We start from the raw sequence: 23,162 nt of genomic DNA on the forward strand, positions 1-23,162 counted from the left end.
TAACACTTGCGCTTCTATTAGCTAGCGCTCCAACACATTGTACGTGATAGGCTAAGGGTCAGGAAATCTCTATGTTGTTGACTAATCCCAACAGAGCCGGCCAGCTAACCAATCAGAGCAGACTGGGCTCTGGTTTCAGACAGAGGGTGAAAAGAGGTGCTGCAGCACAGGCAGTATGAGAAAATAAAGAGCTTTTTGAACATTAAAACATGTAAAGATGTCACATTAGAGACACAACATGCGATTACGAAACCTGAAAACTAGCAAAACAGGGCCCTTTTAAACAAGGTAATACATAAAAATCCTTTTTGCAGTTGATGACGTTGAAACAACATCACATCACTTTACAGCAGACAACGACACCCTGCAGGCCACGCATGCTTTAAGATTCAGGAAAAGAAGAGACAGAGTGAGAATGAGTAGTAAGAGATCGTCTGATCCCCATTTTTAATCCAATAGTTTACTTATTATCAAATCTGAATCAGCACACAGCAGCAACAATCTGTATTTTAGCTGAAATAGCTGTAACACACTGCCATTTGTCATGTTGACAAAAAGTGGGTGCAATGAAATCAGATGTTTCTAAAGTGTTTATTTTTGGCAAGCACCATTCGAAATAGAGCAACTTTGTCATGTGCTTATGTTATGTGATGAAGAATAAATTATATACCCATGCAAAATTCCCTGTGAAATGTACATACGTATCTTTATTGCAGAAAGGTTAAGTGTCACTGAAATTCTTTTTTTATCTTTTTCTTTTTGTACTTGTTATGACTTATTGTTCTGTTGTCGCCCCTGTGTTTCTCCCTCCTGTTGTTTGTTTCAGTTTTCGGTCTTTTTTTTCACCAGCATTGGTTATCTTGTAGAAATGTTAAAGATCGGTACACATAGTCATCTGAAAATGCTTGGCATGTATGGAGTTACATGATTTCCTCTAAAATCATACATCCGTACAAAATCAAAATGAGTAAAAAACAAAAAAAGAGAAGATACAAATCAAACCAAGAGGTTAAAATCAAAGAAACATGTCTTTGTGCATCCTGATATTGAACTGGAAAAAACGTCTCGTCATCTTGGATTAGGTTACAAAGCCTGTTACACTTTTTTTTCCTGCATACATTTCATTTTCATGTCTTTTTAATGCATCCATCAGTTCTTTAATTATTGAAAAGGAGAATCTGGCCTCTTACAAAACACGAGGAGACATCCTCAAGTGTCTGTCGATGAGGCGTCACTCACATGAGTCTGTAGTTCTTTAATAATAGGTCCACGAGGCTCATTTACATCAGGTTGATCCCATCACGCATGCCCCGGTGCTTCTCATACGGTGGTGACCCTCATCACCACCTCCCTGCTGGCGACGGCGCTGATCCGCGGGTCGTGTGTCCGCAGTTGGCTGAGGATGTGCAAGATGGTGTATCCACAGTGGTGGTTCAGAATAGTTCTTAACCTCCTGCTCTGTCGCCCCGCGCTGCTGCTGGCCAGACCGTGAGGGTTTCCGCGGGATCCAGGCGCCCCCGTCTTTCTGTTCGAGCTCAGCGGGTCGCCCAGGTCCTTTGATTTCTCATAGTTCAGTACTTTCCATTGCTGATTGACAGCCTGCCACCGTTTGAAGATCCGATACACTGACGATCCCTCGTGGATAATGAGGCCTGGGCAGGGAGAAGAAGGAGAAGGGTGAAAGAGAGTGCATCAATGAATCCCCTCTGCTTAACATCAACTGTCAGCTGTAATTGCACGAATGTTTTTTGTCATGGACTACGTGTGTCTATCCGAGGTAGCTTTATAAAATCCTTTTTAGAGTTGAGGGGGGGGAAAAAAACCTAGTTCCACATGTGTCAAGCGGATAAATCTAAAGAGATGATGCTGGATGTGATAAAACTTCAAACTGATTGGACATGAAACAGTACACTTGTGTCTCCACAGCTAGTCTAGCAGCTTCCACTAAACTCCATACATCCACAGCATCCCTGAAGTAAATGCACCAGGGAGCGATCTCTTAAAGAAAAAGTAAACCATTACAGTATATGAATACAAGTCTAATCTAGACTTACAATAATAAACTTAAGGGACCCTTTTATACTTTGTGGCATTTTACATTTCATGGGATGTGTTAGTATTGGTGCATGTAAATAGTCTGCAAATGGTAACATTTTCCACGACATCACTACATAACACTCGCGCTTCTATTGGCTAGCGCTCCAACACATTGTACGTGATTAAGTGGCGGGATATATCTAAGCGGTTGACCAATCACAACAGAGCCAGCCAGCTAACCAATCAGAGCAGACTGGGCTCTGGTTTCAGACAGAGGGTGAAAAGAGGTGCTGCAGCACAGGCAGTATGAGGAAAATAAAGAGCTTTTTGAACATCAATGCATGGAGACATGTCACAGTAGAGACACTACACACAAATATAAAATTGAAAATGAGCAGAATATGTCCTCTTTAATATATCCAAACCTACATCTTTTTGGAAAAGAATAAGAAAACGGTGGGTTACGTATTGTAACCCTAGTTATATAAGCACAGGCGGAGCCCTCTACTGTACTCTATGGGTACTACCTCTCAACCATACTATGTGAGCATTCATCAACTGAGATATCTATAACCGTAGCCGGCCCCCTGGGGCGGGCCTACCTGAATGCACGCGCAAGCCCACCGTATATAAGGCGGCCTCGCCTCCTGACTGTCATCCTACACTTCTCTTCAGCGAGCAGCATAGGACAGACAGGGCCCAGAGTAGAGGGCTCCGCCTGTGCTTATATAACTAGGGTTACAATACGTAACCCACCGTTATATCTCACACAGGCTCCGCCCTCTACTGGACTCTATGGGTACAGTGGGTGGAGCCCTGATGCCTAAACGCCCTGTCGTCCAACAACATCGAGTCACCACACTGCCCCTGACCGGCTTTTGGCTAACAGCCACTACACCGCAACCTCCTCTCCTCCGGTTGTGACCGGGGAGAAGTGGGGGCCGCAGTTTACCTGGCTGGTAGGGCACACTATTCATGCTTACCTCGTGAATAGTGTGCCTGGAAAACAGTGAGGAGGGCTCCCAGCCCTGTATGGGGCTCACTGTGCACCATGCTTCCCGGGTCCCTAAGGAGCATGGGAACACATAAGTGCACTATGTCCAGGGGGGGCGGGGACCCACAGCCCCCCCCCCCCCGCCCCCCCTCACCAGTCCTGTGTTGCCGCAGCAAGCACAGATGATGAGAAGGAGCCAGACATGTCTTAGCGCTCAGTTGTTCCCTTGCTCGCTGAAGAGAAAGGGATGACAGTCAGGAGGCGAGGCCGCCTTATATACGGTGGGCTTGCGCGTGCATTCAGGTAGGCCCGCCCCAGGGGCCGGCTACGGTTATAGATATCTCAGTTGATGAATGCTCACATAGTATGGTTGAGAAGTAGTAACCATAGAGTCCAGTAGAGGGTGGAGCCTGTGTGAGATATAACTAAGGTACTTCTTGTCTCATACACCAGCCTTAAAAAGCTCAGCACCATAGGTGGGAACTTTCCATTTTGCCTGTGTGATGAGAACTGGCAATAATCACAGATATCTGATGCCATCTGATGCGCTTTGTTCCTGTAGTTGTCGTCCTCCTACCTTTGCACCATCTGTTCATCTTAGTTTTGCCTGTGTGTGTTATTTAGTATGACCTTAACAGCTAACAGAATGTGAACTGAATACATGCTTTTTAGTTTGTCCTTGCATAATTCAACCTATGTTTATTAATATATTTTTGTGTTGTTGCAGAGCTCCTTGTTGCATAATGCATCACGTCGTACTCTGTAACCTTCTACTACGCCCCTTTTTTTAATGTGTTATTCTTATACAGTTTTTCAATAAACACTGCTGCTATTTATAAAAGTGCATCGTTATCTTATGTTTGCACATGTCCTTTACCTATGCAGACGATATCCATGAAGCCGTACATGCCGTAGCAGATTTGGAAGAGCAGGTCCTGGCGCTGCCACTTGGCCGAGGGGCTGAGGGAGGACCAGATGAGCCAGGAGATGCTGGCGATGAGGAACAGGGAGCCCAGGATGATGGCCGCTATCTGCACCTTCTCTATCACCGTCAGAGAGATGGCCTGCCACTGGAGGGGAGACAAAACATCATTAAAGGTCCCCTATTATACTGTTTTTCATCAATATATTATAGGTCTCAGATATATACAAAACATGTCTCTGAAGTGTTTGGCTCCAAACACCAAACAGATCATTGCAGCATCCCATAATCCCCTCTGTTTCAGCCCTGTTTCAAAAGTGCTGATTCTGTGTCTGTTACTTTAGATGAAAATAAGGAGCCCCTCCCCATGCCCCTCTGAGAGATATTTGGTTAAAAAGAACACAATGGTGCTCTAGGAGGAGATTCAGGTGATAAGGTGGGGGGGGGGGTTACCTTGGTTGGTGATTGGCTAATGGTTACACAAGCCAAAACATCGTGATGACATCATAAAGTGGCCAAAATCTGATCAGCTCATTTTCAGACAGGTTTTTATATAAATGGATCAGGACAAAAAGTGAGCGAATCTTTTTTCCTGAAACTTTCAGAATCTCTTTCCACATGTTGATGTATACAAAACATGAAAACGTGGATTGTGCATAATAGGTGACCTTTAATATATTTTGAAAAAAGTCATCTTTACTTAAAGTGGACCTATCATGCTATATTATAATAATATAGTGTAGGACCATACCTATATAAGGCATATTTATACTTTTTTTTTTTCAAAATACCAAACAGATCATGCATTTTAGCCATGCCTCATTTTGCTCAATTTGCCCTGTTTTTGCAAGGGCTGATTCTGTGAGAACAGCGCCACTTACAGGCCTGGCATATGTACTACAGCGTCTCCAGCGATTTCAAACGGCAATGGCCGTGGCTGTCTCCTCCTGATTGGTGGAGTTGGCCCAATAGCCGTAGCGCCACTGTCCTGACGTCAGGACAGTGTTCAAATCTGGATCAGTTTTTATCAGATCCGTTGCAGCCCCTTTTTTAGAGATTTGGGTATGGAGGAAAATAGAGAGGGTTGTGTTTTCTGACACTTGGTGAGTTCCCTGGAACACCGGGGACACATATTCATGTATAAAAGACGTACAAAAGTGCATTTTGCATGATAGGTCCCCTTTAAGTACCCATACGACAATGTAAATGTGGATCAAGTCTTTTTGTGGTTTCTATGCATTCATTTCTTGTTTTTTTTAGCATCTTTTGAATTGTCCTCACCCCACAGGCATGATCTCTTTTTACTGCTCAAACATAGGCATACATCTGATGTATAACTCATATCAAAGTATAAGGCTTTCAGGACCACAAAATGCAAGATATATTACAAAGGTGGATGTTAGAATGCATCCACCTCATAATATAATTTAGGTTATTATTTATTGTTTAGGGTTGTAAAGTATTTTGTTTTACTTATGGGGTGTTGCGATTTAAGGGCATTGTAAAAATAAAAAATAAATTGATATTATGTAAGGGCGGATGGAGGCATATGGTGCAGTGGGTTGTACGTTGGTGTTCGGATCAGGTGGTCACAGGTTCAAACCCCACTGCAGTCAGCATGTCGTTGTGTCCCTGGGCAAGACACTTCACCCCAAATTGCTCCTGTGGGGATTGTCCACAGTATTGAGTATGCAAGTCGCTTTGGATAAAAGCGTCTAACAAGTGACATGTAATGTAATGTAAGGAAAAATTAAGTAATATTTTCCATTTCTTTCTGTTCTTGCTTTGTCTACCTACACTCGTATTTTGAGTGTATTTCATTTGCCAAAACAGAGACAAAACGCACTATAAACAAAGGTAAAGATTAACTACACGCCTTACGTAGTAAAGAAGGTAAGCTAGATTGTTTGATTTGCATTCATATTTATTTTTTAGCACTACATAGTAAATGTTGCTGTGATTTAAATTGCTTCTGTAAGAATATAACTGTATACATTGGCAATATTAAAGAGCAATTGTACAAATCTAAAATGGTACCTGCGTACAGTAGTTGTGTAAATGTACCTTCTATTCTTCTACATTTCAATAATGCTATCAACAGGACGACAAACACACAGAGCAGAATGTCTTCCAGTTTTTCCTGAAATGACTTTTTTAACATCACTACTTCTGTGGACTTTATTTAGGATATTCTATGTTTTCCAAGGCCCAGATGTCAAAATCAGTTCTCTCTCTGACTCGTGTTAACCTGACATTTGGCCTCATCTTAACAAATGCCCACATTGTTTGGTGTTTTCATAGGATGTGTAGACAATGGCACATTATAGAAGAAATCCAGACCTATCAATTCAAATATAGGTTAACATAAAGTGTGACGTTTCTTTACAGTCGATTTCACTGTGTGTTCAAACACATTATAACTCCACATGTTTATTTGAGCATCATTACATCCCTCCAGCCCAGATGTGACCTTTTGTGTCTCATTCTGTGTTTCCTTTTTGTGGTTTACTGCCCTTAGGTATAGAGATTGACTCTCAAATAGAAAAACATGCAAATAGAAAAGCACCATGACATTAAAAATTATATATATTTATGTTTGTTTGTTTTACTTTTTTAATGAGTTCATTGCTGTGGGGTTTGATACATTTGATTTAATTTAGTTGGGTAAATTGTGAAGCTTTTTATTTGCCCTGCAGCATTTATTCATTTGAAAGTCTAAGTTGTTGTTTTTTGGAAATAACATTATTAATTTAATTCATTATTAGAGTTACTTTCTGTTATTCTGGTAACATTTCTGCCTTTACTATGCAGTTTCTCTGCATTGACCTCATTTATCGCACACTTTTTACTGCATGAAGCTCAAAACAAGGTTTGATTTCCTGCAGGTTGTTGTGGAGACACAACGTTTTCACAAAAATCGATTATATGCTGAATCGTTATGAGTCTCTAAAACTTCAAAAACACCGCTCACACCCTCAGTTTGGTTTCCCGAACAGGAAGATCGATATTTGTGAACATCAAACAGAAATCGCTCAGAGTTTCAACCCTGATTTGTGCAGAGAAATCCCTTCAAAATATGGTGTCTTTTATTCATCATTAATGGAGCAGCTCTAGAAAATTAGACTTTAAATTTAGACAAAACTATCACAACTTCTGTTTAAGCAGCTTTGTTTGAGGAAATGGTTTAAAAATCACTGCTTTTAAAGGTCCTTTGTTTATATTGTGTCCTAGTTGATGGTGACATACACGCACGCACGCACGCACGCACGCACGCACGCACGCACGCACGCACGCACGCACGCACGCACGCACGCACGCACGCACACACACACACACACACACACACACACACACACACACACACACACACACACACACACACTGTCTGTCTGACATGTTGTGTAGTAGTGTAAAGTAGCAGGAAGTGTACGTGCTGTGCTGAAAATTGTACATAAGTGCAGTACAGAGTCAACGTACAGTTACTTTCCAAGTCATTGTATCTCACCAGAGAGAAAAATAATCATATATGACTCCATGATAAACACACACACACACTCACACACACATACACAACACAGAGATGACGAGTTTCATTATGCTATAGGTTGAAATAAAGCTTTTATTCACACTTTTGTGTCAGAATGTACCTATTTTTACTTCTTTGTGACACATACACACATCATTTCGGTCTGACATGATGTGTAGTAGGAGTGCAAAGTAGCAGAAGGTGTACGTACTCTACTGAAAATTGTACATGAGTAATTTTCTGAGTAAATGCACAATGATTTTTCATCTTATTACATATCATCAGAGAACAATATCACCATCTGACTCCACGATAAACAAACACACACAGAAAAAGACAAACACACTCACACACACACATGGCAACTTCTCAATAGGTTTGGGAGCATTGGCTGCCTCTGAAAAGCAGTGCAGAAGGACGGTGACGCAGAGCGAAAATGTGTCAGTACAATATGGCAAACCGTCCTCACACCGCAGCGCCGGCCCTGCAGATTTGTTCTAGCACAGAGTGTTGGGTCTGATGCCGCAGCGTTTGTATATTGTATGTGTTGTAAGGAAATGTGGTATTTTTTAAGAATCCCATACGATAAAGATCTCCCCGAATGAGTCATGAATAAATGCATTTAAAGTCACACCTCTCACAGAATGACAATTTGTGTTCATTTCACAAATAGCTTTACATATTCACGTAGCGTCTCCATCTTGTTATCCGATCGGCTGAATCATGGATTTTAAAGAGAGTTGTGTTTTGTAAAGACAACGGAGGAGAAGACCTTTCTTACACCTGACTGTTTGTGAATTAAATCCAAAGTGCAGCGAGAGTCGGATTCACCTGAACGAGCGCCTACGCGTCTTTTGAGCACAGATATTTTGTTATATGGATTTAAATGTTACTAAAAGTAGTATTATGCATAAATCAAAGTACACTTCAAGTACCAAAAGTAAAATGACTCATTATGCAGCACATTCTATTTCAGAATAATATATATATATATATCAAATATAATTGGATTGCAATTGTTTTTGCATTAATGTGTTCATCTCTTTATTGTTGCAGCAGGTAAGAGTGGAGCTCATTTTAATTGCTTCATATACTGCTGGGTGGATTGGGAATTGTCCCCGGAGGATCAATTAAGTTTTATCTTATCCATAATAAAACATCCCAATTTAATATTTCATTATGATTTGTATTATTAATCTGGATCTTCAGATGAAGTGTATAGTTGTCAAATGATTGTAGTCGAATTAAAAGTGCAATATTTTCCTCTGAATTGTGTAAAGTAGCATAACACTTTTATAATAACATATTTTTAGTTTTTTGGTTTTCTCGATCACTGAAAAGGTGATAAACACAATCTGATCAAAATAATCGTTATATTAAAAATGAAATAAAAATAAATTAATAACTAAAGAATAAAAGAAAATTCAACAATTTCAAAAAAGAAAATCAAAGCAAAATTGTACATAAGTAAATGTTCTTTGTAACTTTTAAACAGCTGCTTTTCTTTAATAATTCAAAACGCAAGTGTGAAGCTTAGTTTTTCCCCCAAATTGTAGTTTTCTTTGGGTTTGGTGATTATTTGGAGTGTGTTTTGGCTGCAGAAGTGCTTCCTGTTACCTGCAGAGGGTTCTTGGTGCTGATGGCGAGGACCTGGTACTTGAAGTAGCAGAGCTCACAGCTCCAGGACCCTCGCTCGCTGATCCAGCGGATGAGGCAGGGCTGGTGGGTGTTGCGGACCGATCCGTCACAGCGGCACGGGCTCAGCAGCTCCCCCTGAGGACACAAACACACCATCAGTTACTATTTATGTTCAATTCAATTCAATTCAAATGTATTTATATAGCACAATATCAAAAAGGCAAGGCAAGTTTATTTATATACAGGGACGCGGGAAGTCAGTCAGAGTTGGGGGTGCGGCGTGCGGGTGCGGTGGGAGGGGGGGCGATGCTAGTGGAGCCTCGCAGCGGCGCGCCGCGTTTGCGCTTCAGAGGAGGCTCCCTCCGCAAAATGAGGCCCCATCCGCGAGGGGTCTGCGTGACCTGCGTGTAGGGAGGGGCAGCCCTGTATAATAACGTCATATTAAATGCAGTCATTTGGTCTTTAGCAACAGCTTGTGAGAGCAGTGCATTCATCGGTGTTCGTTTTAATGCTGCCAGTCTGTTGACGGCCTGTGTGTTGATGGGACTTCTCATGCTCCCTAAATGTTTCCCCTGCTTTCACAAAACTCCCTTCCCTGATCTTGTCTGCACTGACAAGCTTCTTTTCTATAGCAGAGCAACAGAAGAAGCACCGCGCATTATCACTTTCTCTTATATAGTGAAGCTTTTTATAGACTGCTTACACTAAAATGCTAACTCAAAAATAGTAACTCAAAATAAAACTTTTGTATTGATTTGTTTAGTGAACTTTTTGGCGTTGCAGTTACAACTCTGCAGCCCCCTCAGCACCCCCCCTTCCCGCGTCCCTGTTTATATAGCACCTTTCAGCACACGGCAATTCAAAGTGCTTTACAAAATAAAATAAAACACATTTAAGAAGAAATACAGCAGAAACACATTATAAAATGGCATTTAAAAACAGGCATTAAAAAGCCAAGATAATAAAATAAACACAGCAGGTATAGAATACATGAATACAAGCCATACTGCAGTGTGGATATGAACAGCTCAATCAAAAGCAGCGGCAAAAGGCTTCAAAAAACACATGTGTAAACTTTTAAAGAAAGATGGACGCCATTGATGGAGGTAATAGGAGGAAACTGGGATTAATAATGGAAGGATTATTAAGGCTGCATTAAAAAAAAGGAACTGGACTGTGTGACACCCCAAAATAATATAATATGGCTTCTTTAAAATGAGGAGGGTTCTGGTACATGGATACTTTTCCTAAGTATATTGTACTGTATTATTGTAATGTGTAGGATGACCTTATATATAAGCAATCTTTTATTTTATTTTTGTTATACCTGTGTTATTTACGTTCTCAATGTTATTATTGATTTGATTTCTATACGTTTTGTTTTTCATATTCTCATGTTGAATGTGTTGGATTTGAGACCTTCTACATGTTGTGACCCCTTGTTAAAGAAACGTTTCATCAAATTGGAATACTACATTACATTACATGTCACTTGTTAGACGCTTTTATCCAAAGAGACTTACATACTCAATACTGTGGGCAATCCGAGCAATTTGGGGTGAAGTGTCTCAGGGACACAACGACATGCTGACTGCAGTGGGGCTTGAACTTGCTATCCTCTGATTCAAAGATCAGTGCACTAACCCACTGCGCCACACGCCTCCTACTAATGGATGTAAAGGGGAATGTGAGAAAATAACTAATAAAGAATACGTTTAAAAAATTAAAAAACACACACATTTGTCTCAGAGGGCTTCACAAATCAACAAACATGAATGATAATGTAAAAACAACAAACATATCTGAGAATATAGTAAAATGATAAGATAAATGTGAAAATACCAATGAATGGGTACAAAACACAATGACACAAATACAATTTTAGCCAGTGTCTTCTGATGTTATTTACAGATATAGTACAATTATATATGGATGTTAAAGTACAATCAGGACCTGCAGTTACAATACAAACAGAGATGCTGCTTACATGAAATTCAGTTTGACTAAAGGGGATGAATACAAATTATTTTTCATGAGAGGAGGCCTGAACCTTGCTTTTTTAAATCACCATTAATGATTTTATATATCCTCTGGACTCTGCCCTTGAATAGAGAATTATTGACATTTAAAATGAGATATTAGACTTTAATTTGATCTAAAATGTTCTCAGTTACACCAGGATGGTATACATGATGACTGTTTGGTACTTGAAGCCAAACACTTCAGAGACATGTTTTGTATATATCTGAGACCTATAATATATTGATGAAAAACAGTATAATAGGGGACCTTTAATATATGTATTAAGTTTATGAACATGTATTTCTGCAACAGATAAGATTATTTACAAAGAAAGATCCACATGTGTTTTTTCAAACAGCCTTATTTGTTCCTCTGCTTAGACAGAAATGCTGCTTTATGACCAGTGGCGCACATCAAAACACCATTTAAAGGGGACCTATCATGCAAAATGCACTTTTGTACGTCTTTTATACATGAATATGTGTCCCCGGTGTTCCAGGGAACTCACCAAGTGTCAGAAAACACAACCCTCTCTATTTTCCTCCATACCCAAATCTCTAAAAAAAGGGGCTGCAACGGATCTGATAAAAACTGATCCAGATCTGAACACTGTCCTGACGTCAGGACGGTGGCGCTACGGCTATTGGGCCAACTCCACCAATCAGGAGGAGACAGCCACGGACATTGCCGTTCGAAAGCGCTGGAGACGCTGTAGTACATATGCCAGGCCTGTAGATGGTGCTGTTCTGCCCTTATCTGCCCTTGCAAAAACAGAGCTAAAACATGTCAAATTGAGCAAAATGAGGCATGGCTAAAATGCATGATCTGTTTGGTATTTTGCAAAAAAAAAAGTATAAATATGCCTTATATAGGTATGGTCCTACACTATATTATTCAAATATAGCATGATAGGTCCACTTTAAATATCTTTTAACCGAATAAATCTTACAAGGAATGGTTCAAAATATGAATACTAGCTAAGAAAAAAATTGTTTTGACCAAAAACAGCCATACTACTTTCCATAATTACGAATAACAACACCCTCCTACTCGTCTGACCACCCCTTCCCTTTCTACTCATGTTGGTTCAGTCTCTTTGAAATGAGTGTCTCTCCAGCATCGCATCAGCGTGTGAAGCCTGTTGGCACCTTCGCCACATTAAGGATGACCACGTTCAGTCTGTCATCACCGCTCAGCGTCAAACATCCATTTTGTCAGAAGAATTGAAATTTGACAGCCTCAGACGTCAGCAAAGTCCTCATTTCACTAAACCCCCCACAAAAACTGTCACAATACCTGAATGAAAGCTTCTAAAACACCAGTATTGGGGAAGAATATGAGTGTGTATCGTTGGTGAATCTGCTTTAAGGGCAGACAGGTGGAGGAGAGAAGAGCTGCTGCTGACGTGTCACACAAACTCTGAGTGAACTCACAGAAAAAAGGTACATCTCTCAGACATCAAACACACATCCAATGTCGGGAAGGTGGAAGAGTTCACTCCAGAAAGATCAGAAGCTTGTGTAACTTTTTGGAAACTAAAGTAAACAACACTCTGTACGCTTCTATGCTCAGAGTTTCATGAGAATACCACTCTTAGCGGCACTTTGAGTATGGCTTTCTTAAATTACACAATGTATGACATTATAACAACATAACCCTTGAAGGAAATTAGCCAAATTAAAATGTCCTTCTAACTTTCCTTTAGATGTGAAACTGGTTGGCTTATAGCGCGTTTACACTGAATGTTGCGGCGCTACACCATTTGCTCTTTTGATTGGTTACTCAGTAGAGATCGTACCTGTTAGCCTACCTTTTTTTACCATCTCAGCTTATACCAAATAAATTCTATATGTGACATTACATTCTTCTTAAAGGGGCCCTATTATGCTTTTGGGGGTTTTCCCTTTCCTGTAGTTTGTAATATAGGTTTTAGTGCATGTGAATGGTCTGCAAAGACTAAAATCCCTGTGTTCCATCCAGAGGAAGTTTTTCTCCCTGAAATGCCTCCATTGGACTCCTCTGTTTACTTCCGCGACATGGTGACATCACTACTGACACTCACGCTTCTATTGGCTAGCGCTTCAACACATTGTACACAATAGGCTAAGGGGCGGGACATCTCTAAGAGGTTGACCAATCACAACAGAGGATTCAAACATGTAAATATTTGACATAAGAGGCAAAAAATACAAATGTGAACCTGAATGTCTGGTTTTTTCTCTGGAAAATATAATTTTTAAATATTAACAGAGTGAGATAAGGATAAAATGTTAGTAAAAAAGTGTCTCCCAACTTAATTTACTTTGCTCAGAAAAGCTGATTTATAATTGAGTTTCCTTTTGTTTTTACACTCTTTACAACATCAGAAGGATACGTGCCCTCCTGACCCAGAAAGCGACGCAACTTCTGGTCCAGGCTCTCGTCATCTCACGCCTAGACTAATGCAACTCCCTCCTGGCTGGTCTACCTGCATGTGCCATCCGACCTCTGCAGCTCATCCAGAATGCAGCGGCTCGTCTGGTCTTCAACCTTCCTAAATCTTCCCACACCACGCCGCTCCTCCGCTCCCTTCACTGGCTTCCAGTAACTGCTAGAATCCACGTCAAGACACTGGTACTTGCGTACCATGCTGTGAATGGATCTGGCCCTTCCTACATCCAGGACATGGTTAAACTGTACACCCCAGCACGTGCACTCCGCTCTGCATCAGCCAAACGGCTCACTGCACCCGCACTGCGAGGGGGACCCAAGTTCCCATCAGCAAAAACACGTGGGTTTGCTATCCTGGCTCCAAAATGGTGGAATGAGCTCCCCATTGACATCAGGACAGCAGAAAGCTTACACATCTTCCGGCGCAGACTGAAAACTCATCTCTTTCGACTCCACTTCGAGCAATAAAATGACTAACAAAGCACTTATATACTAACAAAGGACTGGCTTTCCAGTCCTTTGTTAGTATATAAGTGCTTTGAAGCACTTGAAATGTTTTGGCTCTATGAAACCTGATGTACTTATATGATTCTGTTTTCTTCAAGTTTGTATCTTCTTGGTCGAATGCACTTATTGTAAGTCGCTTTGGAGAAAAGCGTCAGCTAAATGCAATGTAATGTAATGTAGTGAGCATAAAATGGTTCAAATGAAGTTGAATAAAATAGCAGAATAAAATCTGATGATGTCTATTCGCTCATTGGTCAGTACTCTTTAAAATCTTTCAATTATTATTTATACTAACTTGCCCGAGTATTAGCAGTTTAATAAATACAGATTGTATGCACCAGAGGACTGTGTTGGCACAAATAACAATGCTTTAAATATTTGTTTCTGTTTGTCTGCACTCCGTCAATCCCCCATCTGGCGCGCTTGACCTTCCTTCACTTATAATAAAAGACTTCGAGTTTCCCACTGCATACAAAAGATTGGGTTTGGCAGATGAGCCACATGCCACTCATAAACTTTAAAATAACTTGCCCGCTGACATTATAAAGATAACACAGAGAAGGTCAGAAGTATATGAGAAACTAAATAACAACCATTATGAAAGCAAACATTTCTTAAATGTCAAAATGTGTTTAGATAGTGAGTGTGTGTGTGTGTGTGTGTGTGTGTGTGTGTGTGTGTGTGTGTGTGTGTGTGTGTGTGTGTGTGTGTGTGTGTGTGTGTGTGTGTGTGTGTGTGTGTGTGTGTGTGTGTGTGTGTGTGTTGTGAGGAAACATTTACAGGCTTTTACAAAGATGTTAATGTCACCACCAACCATCTCCTCAAACAGAGAAGCTGCTTAAATAGAAATTGTGATAATTTTGTCAAATTTTCTAGAGCTGCTCCATTAATGATGAATAAAAGACACCATATTTTGAAGGGATTTCTCTGCACAAATCAGGGTTGAAACTCTGAGAGATTTCTGTTTGATGTTCACAAATATCGATCTTCCTGTTCGGGAAACCAAACTGAGGGTGTGAGCGGTGTTTTTGAAGTTTTAGAGACTCATAACGATTCAGCATATAATCGATTTTTGTGAAAACGTTGTGTCTCCACAACAACCTGCAGGAAATCAAACCTTGTTTTGAGCTTCATGCAGTAAAAAGTGTGCGATAAATGAGGTCAATGCAGAGAAACTGCATAGTAAAGGCAGAAATGTTACCAGAATAACAGAAAGTAACTCTAATAATGAATTAAATTAATAATGTTATTTCCAAAAAACAACAACTTAGACTTTCAAATGAATAAATGCTGCAGGGCAAATAAAAAGCTTCACAATTTACCCAACTAAATTAAATCAAATGTATCAAACCCCACAGCAATGAACTCATTAAAAAAGTAAAACAAACAAACATAAATATATATCATTTTTAATGTCATGGTGCTTTTCTATTTGCATGTTTTTCTATTTGAGAGTCAATCTCTATACCTAAGGGCAGTAAACCACAAAAAGGAAACACAGAATGAGACACAAAAGGTCACATCTGGCCTGGAGGGATGTAATGATGCTCAAATAAACATGTAGAGTTATAATGTGTTTGAACACACAGTGAAATCGACTGTAAAGAAACGTCACACTTTATGTTAACCTATATTTGAATTGATAGGTCTGGATGTCTTGTTTTGTGCCATTGTCTACACATCCTATGAAAACACCAAACAATGTGGGCATTTGTTAAGATGAGGCCAAATGTCAGGTTAACCCTCCTGTTGTCTTCGGGTCAAATCTGACCGATTTACTACTTTCATCAATCATAACTTTTTTGTTTTACATTCGATTGCATTAAGGCTTTATGATATCCTTCACAGTAGACATTTGAACATATACAATTGCTGATCACCACTTTCATTGGATTTTGGATGATTTAGTCAACTTTGTAACACCCATGGTGTTCCCGGTCAAACATGACCGCCATAAAGAAAAGGAATTAGTAACCATCCGGATCAGATAAAACACACGCACGCACGCACGCACGCACGCACGCACGCACATTTGATTAAAAAAATTATATCTATTATATTCAAGTTATTAATACGAAACATACAGTATATCGACTAATAAATTATGATGATGTTATAGATCAAACTACCCAGCAATATATAAAGCATTACTCTGTAGGGGTCCATTTTATATAGTTAGTATGACTACTTTTGGTCATTTAAGTGCTGTTGTTTGGTTATGTTGTGAGTGTTTAAGATATCAGATCCACGACAGTGCATTTTAAGGCTGGGCATAATGTACCTTTACTGTTTCTCTACACTGTGGAACAAATACTTTACAGCTAAATAAAATACACTGGGCTTTTTATATTCACACAATACATGTTAGTATATCGATTAATTATTGTCTTTTGTGGGATTTTAGACAATAACAAAAACATAATTACAGTTTTTACGACAAGTAGGCAGTGTCCCAACAAACATAACGGCTGCTCACCACACACACGCACGCACGCACGCACGCACGCACGCACGCACGCACGCACGCACGCACACACACACACACACACACACCACACACACACACACCACACAAAAACAAACACACACCCTTCCTGCTCGGATGATTTGACGTGGGTTTGTCCCTCAAGGCCACCTCACAGAGCATGAAGGTGTTAATTTGGTGTGTCACTTCTATGACTAACAGAATAGTCTTTCTACTCAGCTGTAACCTTTAGACAATAAAAGTCCTCTCTCTCGCTGCTTCTGAGACTCCCGAGCCACTGTACACACTCTGACGCCTCTGACAGACAGTTAATAAGGACTCGTACTCCATGCAGCACACAGAGCAAGGTGATTATGTCGGCGGGTAATTGGCCCGCTGACAGAGACATGATCCCGGCCCCTGTTGTGACCTGCCTGAATAATGAAATAACAATAAAATGGCAAAAGTGAGCTCCCCCCACACTGCACCCTGAGAGGTATTAGGCACTCTGAGTGCTGTGCAGGCGAAAAAGAAACAACACGCTTATATGAGAGTAGTGTAGTCTCAGGGTTTTCCCTCTGTGCTTTGTTTGCCTGCTCTTTGTCTGTAGCTAAAAGAGGCAGCTCAGAGCCATGTTGCTCGATGAGTCACCTTGCTGGAGAGCCCAAACACACACCTCGTATTAAAGCAGGATCTACGGGTAAGACAGGAACCTGGGGATGATCCCAAGTCTGCGACAGAGCTCTGGAGTTGCTCTTTGTTCCGATCCCACTCTGTTTCTCCTTGTCAAGTCACTCATTCACTCATATTGTTTTCAGGCGGGCCCTTGAGGAATTTTTATTTAAAACTGTTATGATTCTGCCAACTCAAATGTAAAATGTATGCAATGTTTTACATTTTGTGAGTTTGATAAGCTGGGCAAGCATAATGTACACTGCCTTCAATTCTGTATATTTGTATATTGATATTGTGTATTCAATATATAATCTATATATATATGTTTCATTATTCATGTATATATTCATTGTTTATCCTTTATGCTGATATGTATATCTTTATTGTTTTTTATAAACATTGTTTTATTTATTATTTATTTTATTCATTATTTTATTACATTTTTATTCGATTTTTATTTTATTTGTATTTTCATTGTATTTTTATTTCATTACATTTCTATTTTTATTTACTTCTAATTCATGTGCAATGTCTAATCTACATGCTGTGACAAAAACATTTCCCAAATTGGGATTAATTAAGTATATCTTATCTTATTATAACATCTAAAGGGCTTCCTGAACAAAGCTGATTTATACTCCGTCCTGTGGCTCTCCAGTTTACTACAATAGAAACTATAAGGCAGATGTCATAATTTAGCACATGGGCTGTGATAACAAGTATACCCTACGCCTATCTTTCAGAAGTGACTAAATGGTAATATCCATCTGTGCTCCAATAGGATTTACAGTGTTTCTAATGATCTCAGGCTTCAGGAGTGCCTGCTGATCCAGGCTGCACAGGTTTCTGCACATCTGGTGAGATCCACATTTGGCCACGGACCAAATAGATGCACTACTTATTGTTTTGTTTTCAGCTCCATAGGGGAACAAAAAGCATGCTCTGGAGAGAAAGGACTGAGAGAAACAATGGACAAAATACCACCCAGAAAAGGGATGACAATGTGTCATTATTCGTCACAGTCAACACCATCGTCACAGGATCAATAGTTGATCATCCTGTTCTGTGACACATGCAGACGGGGGACAGTTGATTTACATTTTACAAAATGATTGTGACTCATGCATATTCAGTCCCTCTCACTCTGTTTGTCATCCTGCAGACATAATTGGCTAACTTTCTTTGTTGCTATGCTGGCCGGTTTTCAGATGTGTGGGAAACTGCTGCCTCTCTACTCCACCGCTGATTAGCAATGAAAACAGTGTTATTTAGATAACCACATCACTGAGCAATCATCGGAGAACAGAGAACAGCATTTGCCTCTAAATCCAAGGTTTAGGCTACAGACAGAGGGTGTCTGAGGCGGCGCACAATCCAACGTCGTGATTCTGGGCTTCTCAAATAAGACTGATTGGACTGTTTGCCATGAACACTATTTTGGCCTCATCCTAGATTGTTTTTGTTCTGTTCAAATGAGGTGTTTGAAGGTAAAGTGGGTGGGAGAGAAAGAGAAAGAGGTTGTTTTTCTGCTATTTTCTTGATTTTGTGCAACGTACCATGTTATTTTTATTAGTAATCTCATTATAACTTGACACTTTGGCAATACTGGCATGTTACAATCAAGCCAATAAAGCGAATTGCATTGATTGGGAGGGAAATAGAGGATTGTTTTTCTGACATTTTCTTGATTTTATGCATTGTACCATTTCCTTTGTAATCTCATTGTTATTTGACACTCTGGCAATGCTGGCATTACATTACAATAAAGCAAATTGCATTGCTTGAAAAGGGAAATAGGATTTGTTTTTCTGATATTTTCTTGTTTTATGCATTTATCTTTTCTTTATAATCCTTATATCTCATTATTACTTGACGCGTTGGCAATACTGCCCTTATTACATTCATGCCAATAAATCAAACTGAATGGATTGAGAGAGGGGAGGAGCGTAGGATAGAGAGAGAGACGAGGAGAAGAGTAGAGAGAGATAAGAAGAGAGAGAGAGACGAGAAGAGGAGAGAGAGAGATGAGAGATAGCTAGAGCGAGATAGCCCTATAGACGAGGAGAGAGAGGATAAGCTCATATCTGATCCGCGCTAGCGATTCTATAGAAGAGAGTAGTATTATGAGAGAGAGAGAGAGAGAGAGAGATGTAGGACAGGATTGTTGTAGTAGACCCTTTGTGATAAAAAAACTAAAATCAAAATGGAAGCTTACACTACATTTCTGTTGAACAACAACTTCCTGAAAAATAAAAAATCAGCATGCATGGACGGTGAAACACCCCCCTTACAAAAGCACATTTAAAACAAAACACCAGGAGGAGGCTGCAGCTGCATGTCTCCACCATATACACTGTGTATAGATATATAAAGTACCTGCTCTAGGCCCTGGAAGCAGATCCGGCACTGGGGGCTCCGCATGCTGCTGTTGCTGCTGGTCAGAGACACGGCGTCCAGGCCCACTTGCAGCTTGGGCTCCTTGTCCTCAAACGCCAGGCTCCGGGGCCGCGGGTCGGTGCCGTAGTACTCCTCCTCATCATCCCGGGAATGGCAGTCGAAAGGCGGCCAACCGCAGCCGCCCATCCCCAGACCTCGCATGGTGGAGGCGGGCCGTCTCTCTGTGTCTGAGCTGGACTGCCTCGAATCGGATCGCATAAACACCAGGACTTTCAGTTCATTAAAAAACATGCGGATCCGATACTTGAACATGTTTGGCTACATAAAGAAACAGCCAGACTGGAATAAAAAAAGCTCTTCCTCTGCCTCTATTGTTATTGTGATTATTGTTCATACACCCAATATGTTCATTGTTCTATTTTTTGTGTATACCACATTTAATTGGGAATCCAGAGAAATAAAAAATCGCCCCACTGATGGCATGTGTGTCTAAGCCAATGCGGATGAAAGATTTTCCCTTTCAGCTGGCCGACACACTCTTTCAATATTCATTACTCAAACAACTTAGCTGTCTATATATGAATCTTCCACCGCACCCCAGGATAATTATACAAACAACACTACAACTTGCACAGGTTCTGGTTTCCACGGTGCTTTTCTCTTCAAAGACACCTCTTTTTCTTGCAGCAAAAAATAGCCTACATGTTTTGCTACCCAAAGCAGAAGACTGCGAGAGGGTGGACGAGAGGAAGAGAGAGCAACACAGAGGCAGGAAATAGAAGATGGGATGTAAAATACAACGACCTGCCATCCACACAGTCACATCTGGGGCTCTCGCCAAGAAACATAACCCAAAAAAAAAAGGAAATGAAAGATGAAATGGAAGTAGATGACAACTAGATATGTATTTTATTGTCCCTTCACTGTAGCATCCCAAGCGTCAGATCATGGTCCATTTTTTTCAACCCCCCCTCCTCTCTTTCTCTCTAAATCATCTCCTTTTTGTAAAGCCTCTGGTTGATCCACGGAGCCATTCACCCCGACAATCCTCGTCGATAATAAAAACACAATCCTTGTCATGTTTTCAGAAAAAGCCTCACTGGAAAAACGGCAGTACCAAAAAATGCCCCATGTTTCCCATCCTCGCCTCCTCGATGTCCATCAGCATTTCATTGTGAGCCCCAGAAAAAAAATACGGCCAAAGAGAAAGAGAGAGGCAGAATTAATTTAAAAAAAAAAGGCACCCTGCGATTTTTCTAATTAGACAAAGACTGGAGACGTCTTCGCATCCGAGAGCAATTACACAGCAGTAATGGCATTGATTATTGGATCACATAGATGGAGGTGATGATACTGCTGGCGCTGATTTTCCTCCTCGAAATGGTCGGCTTGGAGATTGAACCAACGCAGCAGCTACTTCCGGAATAGGGAGAACAAGAAGAAGAAAAAAACCTGTGATCCTGTAAACAAGGAGGTATTCTTTATATCTGCTCACACATCCACCTCCAGTCGGTGATGTGTGCCTCCCGGTGCAGGAGCTCCAGCTGCTTTACTGTTGACCAGCCGCTGTCCGAGGTGCTGATACCCGCTGTGACGCGCTCTCTGCAGCCACATGCACCGGAGCCCGCGAAGTACGAACCGGACCTGAGTGTGTGTGTGTGTGTGTGTGTGTGTGTGTGTGTGGTGTGTGTGTGTGTGTGTGTGTGTGTGTGTGTGTGTGTGTGTGTGTGTGTGTGTGTGTGTGAGTGTGAGTGAGTGAGTGAGTGAGTGAGTGAGTGAGTGAGTGAGTGAGTGAGTGAGTGAGTGAGTGAGTGAGTGTGTTTGCCGGAAGAGTGTATGTATGAGTTTTGGTAGTCTTATTAATCAACTTTTGTATTACACCCATGATTTGTCATAACATGTACTATTTGATTTAATGTGAAAAACTCCCCAAATAATTGTGCAAAAGCCTAACTTTAAAGGGGCCCTATATACATTTGGGGGTTTTCCCTTTACTGTAGTGCTATAGGTTTTTGTGCATGTAAATGGTCTACAAAGGCAAAAATCCCAAAGTTTCCTCCAGATGGAGTTTCTCTCCAACTTTTGCTTTTGATACTAGACGTTAGTACATTTTTACCTTTACTTAAAGGTGGGGTAGGTAATTTCGGAGAAACCAGCTCGAGATCGCTAGAATTTGAAAATACACAACCGGAGAAAATCTGCCACTTCCTTACAGAGCCCCTCCTCCAACACACACGAACGCGCACATGACCAATGAGGGCACGAGATAAGTGTGTGCACAGATGGAAGGCTGACAGGCAGGTAGGCCATCTAGTTATTTTAGCCGGGCCGGCTAAAATGATTGGTCGTGCTTTTTACAGTACTACGGCTTCCACAGATGACATTTTTTTATGGATTTTTTGTCAAAGCACTTAAGATATTCATTGCTATCGGGATGTTAAGAGCATTACATGGAATATAACAAAAAGTGTATCTCGAGCCGGTTTCTCAAACTTACCTACCCCACCTTTAATGTACAATTTTGAATGTAGAACTTCTCCTTGTCTAACCTGTGGCATTACTTATTTTACTTAAAGGTGGGGTAATGTAGTTGTCCTGTGTATATGTATGTATTGCTTTTGGCTCTATTTTTCTGTCTTATGTATGTGACTTTTTTGTATGCTGAAAATCAATAAACATATTGATAAAAAAAAAAGTGGGGTATGTAATTTATTTCAGAAACACTTTTTGTTATATTACATGGAATTCTCTTAACATCCCGATAGCAATGAATATATGAAATGCTTTGACAATAAATACATAAAATAATTTCATCTGTGGAAGCCGTAGTACTGTAAAAAGTACGACCAATCATTTTAGCCGGCCCGATGGCCTACCTGCCTGTCAGCCTTCCATCTGTGCACAAACGTATCTCGTGCCCTCATTGGTCATGTGCGCGTTCGTGTGTGTAAGGAAGTCTGAAGGAAGAGGCAGATTTTTTCCGGTTGTGTACTTTCAAATTCTAGCGCACTCGAGCTGGTTTCTCCAACATTACATACCCCACCTTTAAGTAAATACAATAATTGAATACTTCTTCTGTCTCTGTCAGCAGCACCACTGCAGAGGTGTCTAACAGACATTACTCACGTCACTAAGCTGGTACTGTTCCAGTAATACCGGCAGTAGGACAACCAAAATCTATACACACAGAGTACACAATACTCGTACTGAGGGTTCAGCGTGTGCTTGTCACTGTGTCAGGTTTTTGAAGCCGTAAACAGCCGAGCAGTAAACCGTCTCCGAGCAGTTTATCAGGACGGGAGACAACGTAATTATGGAAACATCAGAGGCACAAGTCCAGAAACACTTTAATCTGAACAAGAGAGGAAGAAGCCTCTCTCACTCTCTCACTCTCTCACTCTCTCACTCACACACACACACACACACACACACACACACACACACACACACACACACACACACACACACACACACACACCACACACACACACACACACACACACACCACACACACACACACACACACACACACACACTCTGTATTCTCATC

The 23,162-nt window shown here is 40.7% G+C and overlaps 1 protein-coding gene across 1 annotated transcript; it reads right to left on the minus strand.

Moving 5' to 3' along the window:
* Positions 1–410: 410 nt before the first annotated feature.
* march9 (membrane-associated ring finger (C3HC4) 9) lies at positions 411–21,266 on the minus strand. The gene is made up of 4 exons (XM_034131714.1): positions 19,592–21,266; positions 9,097–9,252; positions 3,909–4,101; positions 411–1,652 (listed from the first exon to the last, which is right to left on the minus strand). Exons 1-4 carry the CDS (start codon positions 19,922–19,924, stop codon positions 1,321–1,323), a joined length of 1,014 nt encoding a protein of 337 aa, XP_033987605.1. The 5' UTR covers positions 19,925–21,266; the 3' UTR covers positions 411–1,320.
* Between the last annotated feature and the right edge of the window lie 1,896 nt (positions 21,267–23,162).

Source organism: Trematomus bernacchii, unplaced genomic scaffold, assembly GCF_902827165.1.
Source record: "Trematomus bernacchii unplaced genomic scaffold, fTreBer1.1, whole genome shotgun sequence".
Classification (NCBI taxonomy): Eukaryota; Metazoa; Chordata; class Actinopteri; order Perciformes; family Nototheniidae; genus Trematomus; species Trematomus bernacchii.

Excerpts from the sequence above, each read along its gene's own strand:
- march9 (XM_034131714.1), bottom strand. The coding sequence starts at position 19,924 with ATGTTCAAGTATCGGATCCGCATGTTTTTTAATGAACTGAAAGTCCTG. Across the intron at positions 9,253-19,591 it reads GCTTCCAGGGCCTAGAGCAG|GGGGAGCTGCTGAGCCCGTG; the intron begins GTACTTTATATA and ends TTGTGTCCTCAG. Across the intron at positions 1,653-3,908 it reads CATGGATATCGTCTGCATAG|GCCTCATTATCCACGAGGGA; the intron begins GTAAAGGACATG and ends CTCCCTGCCCAG.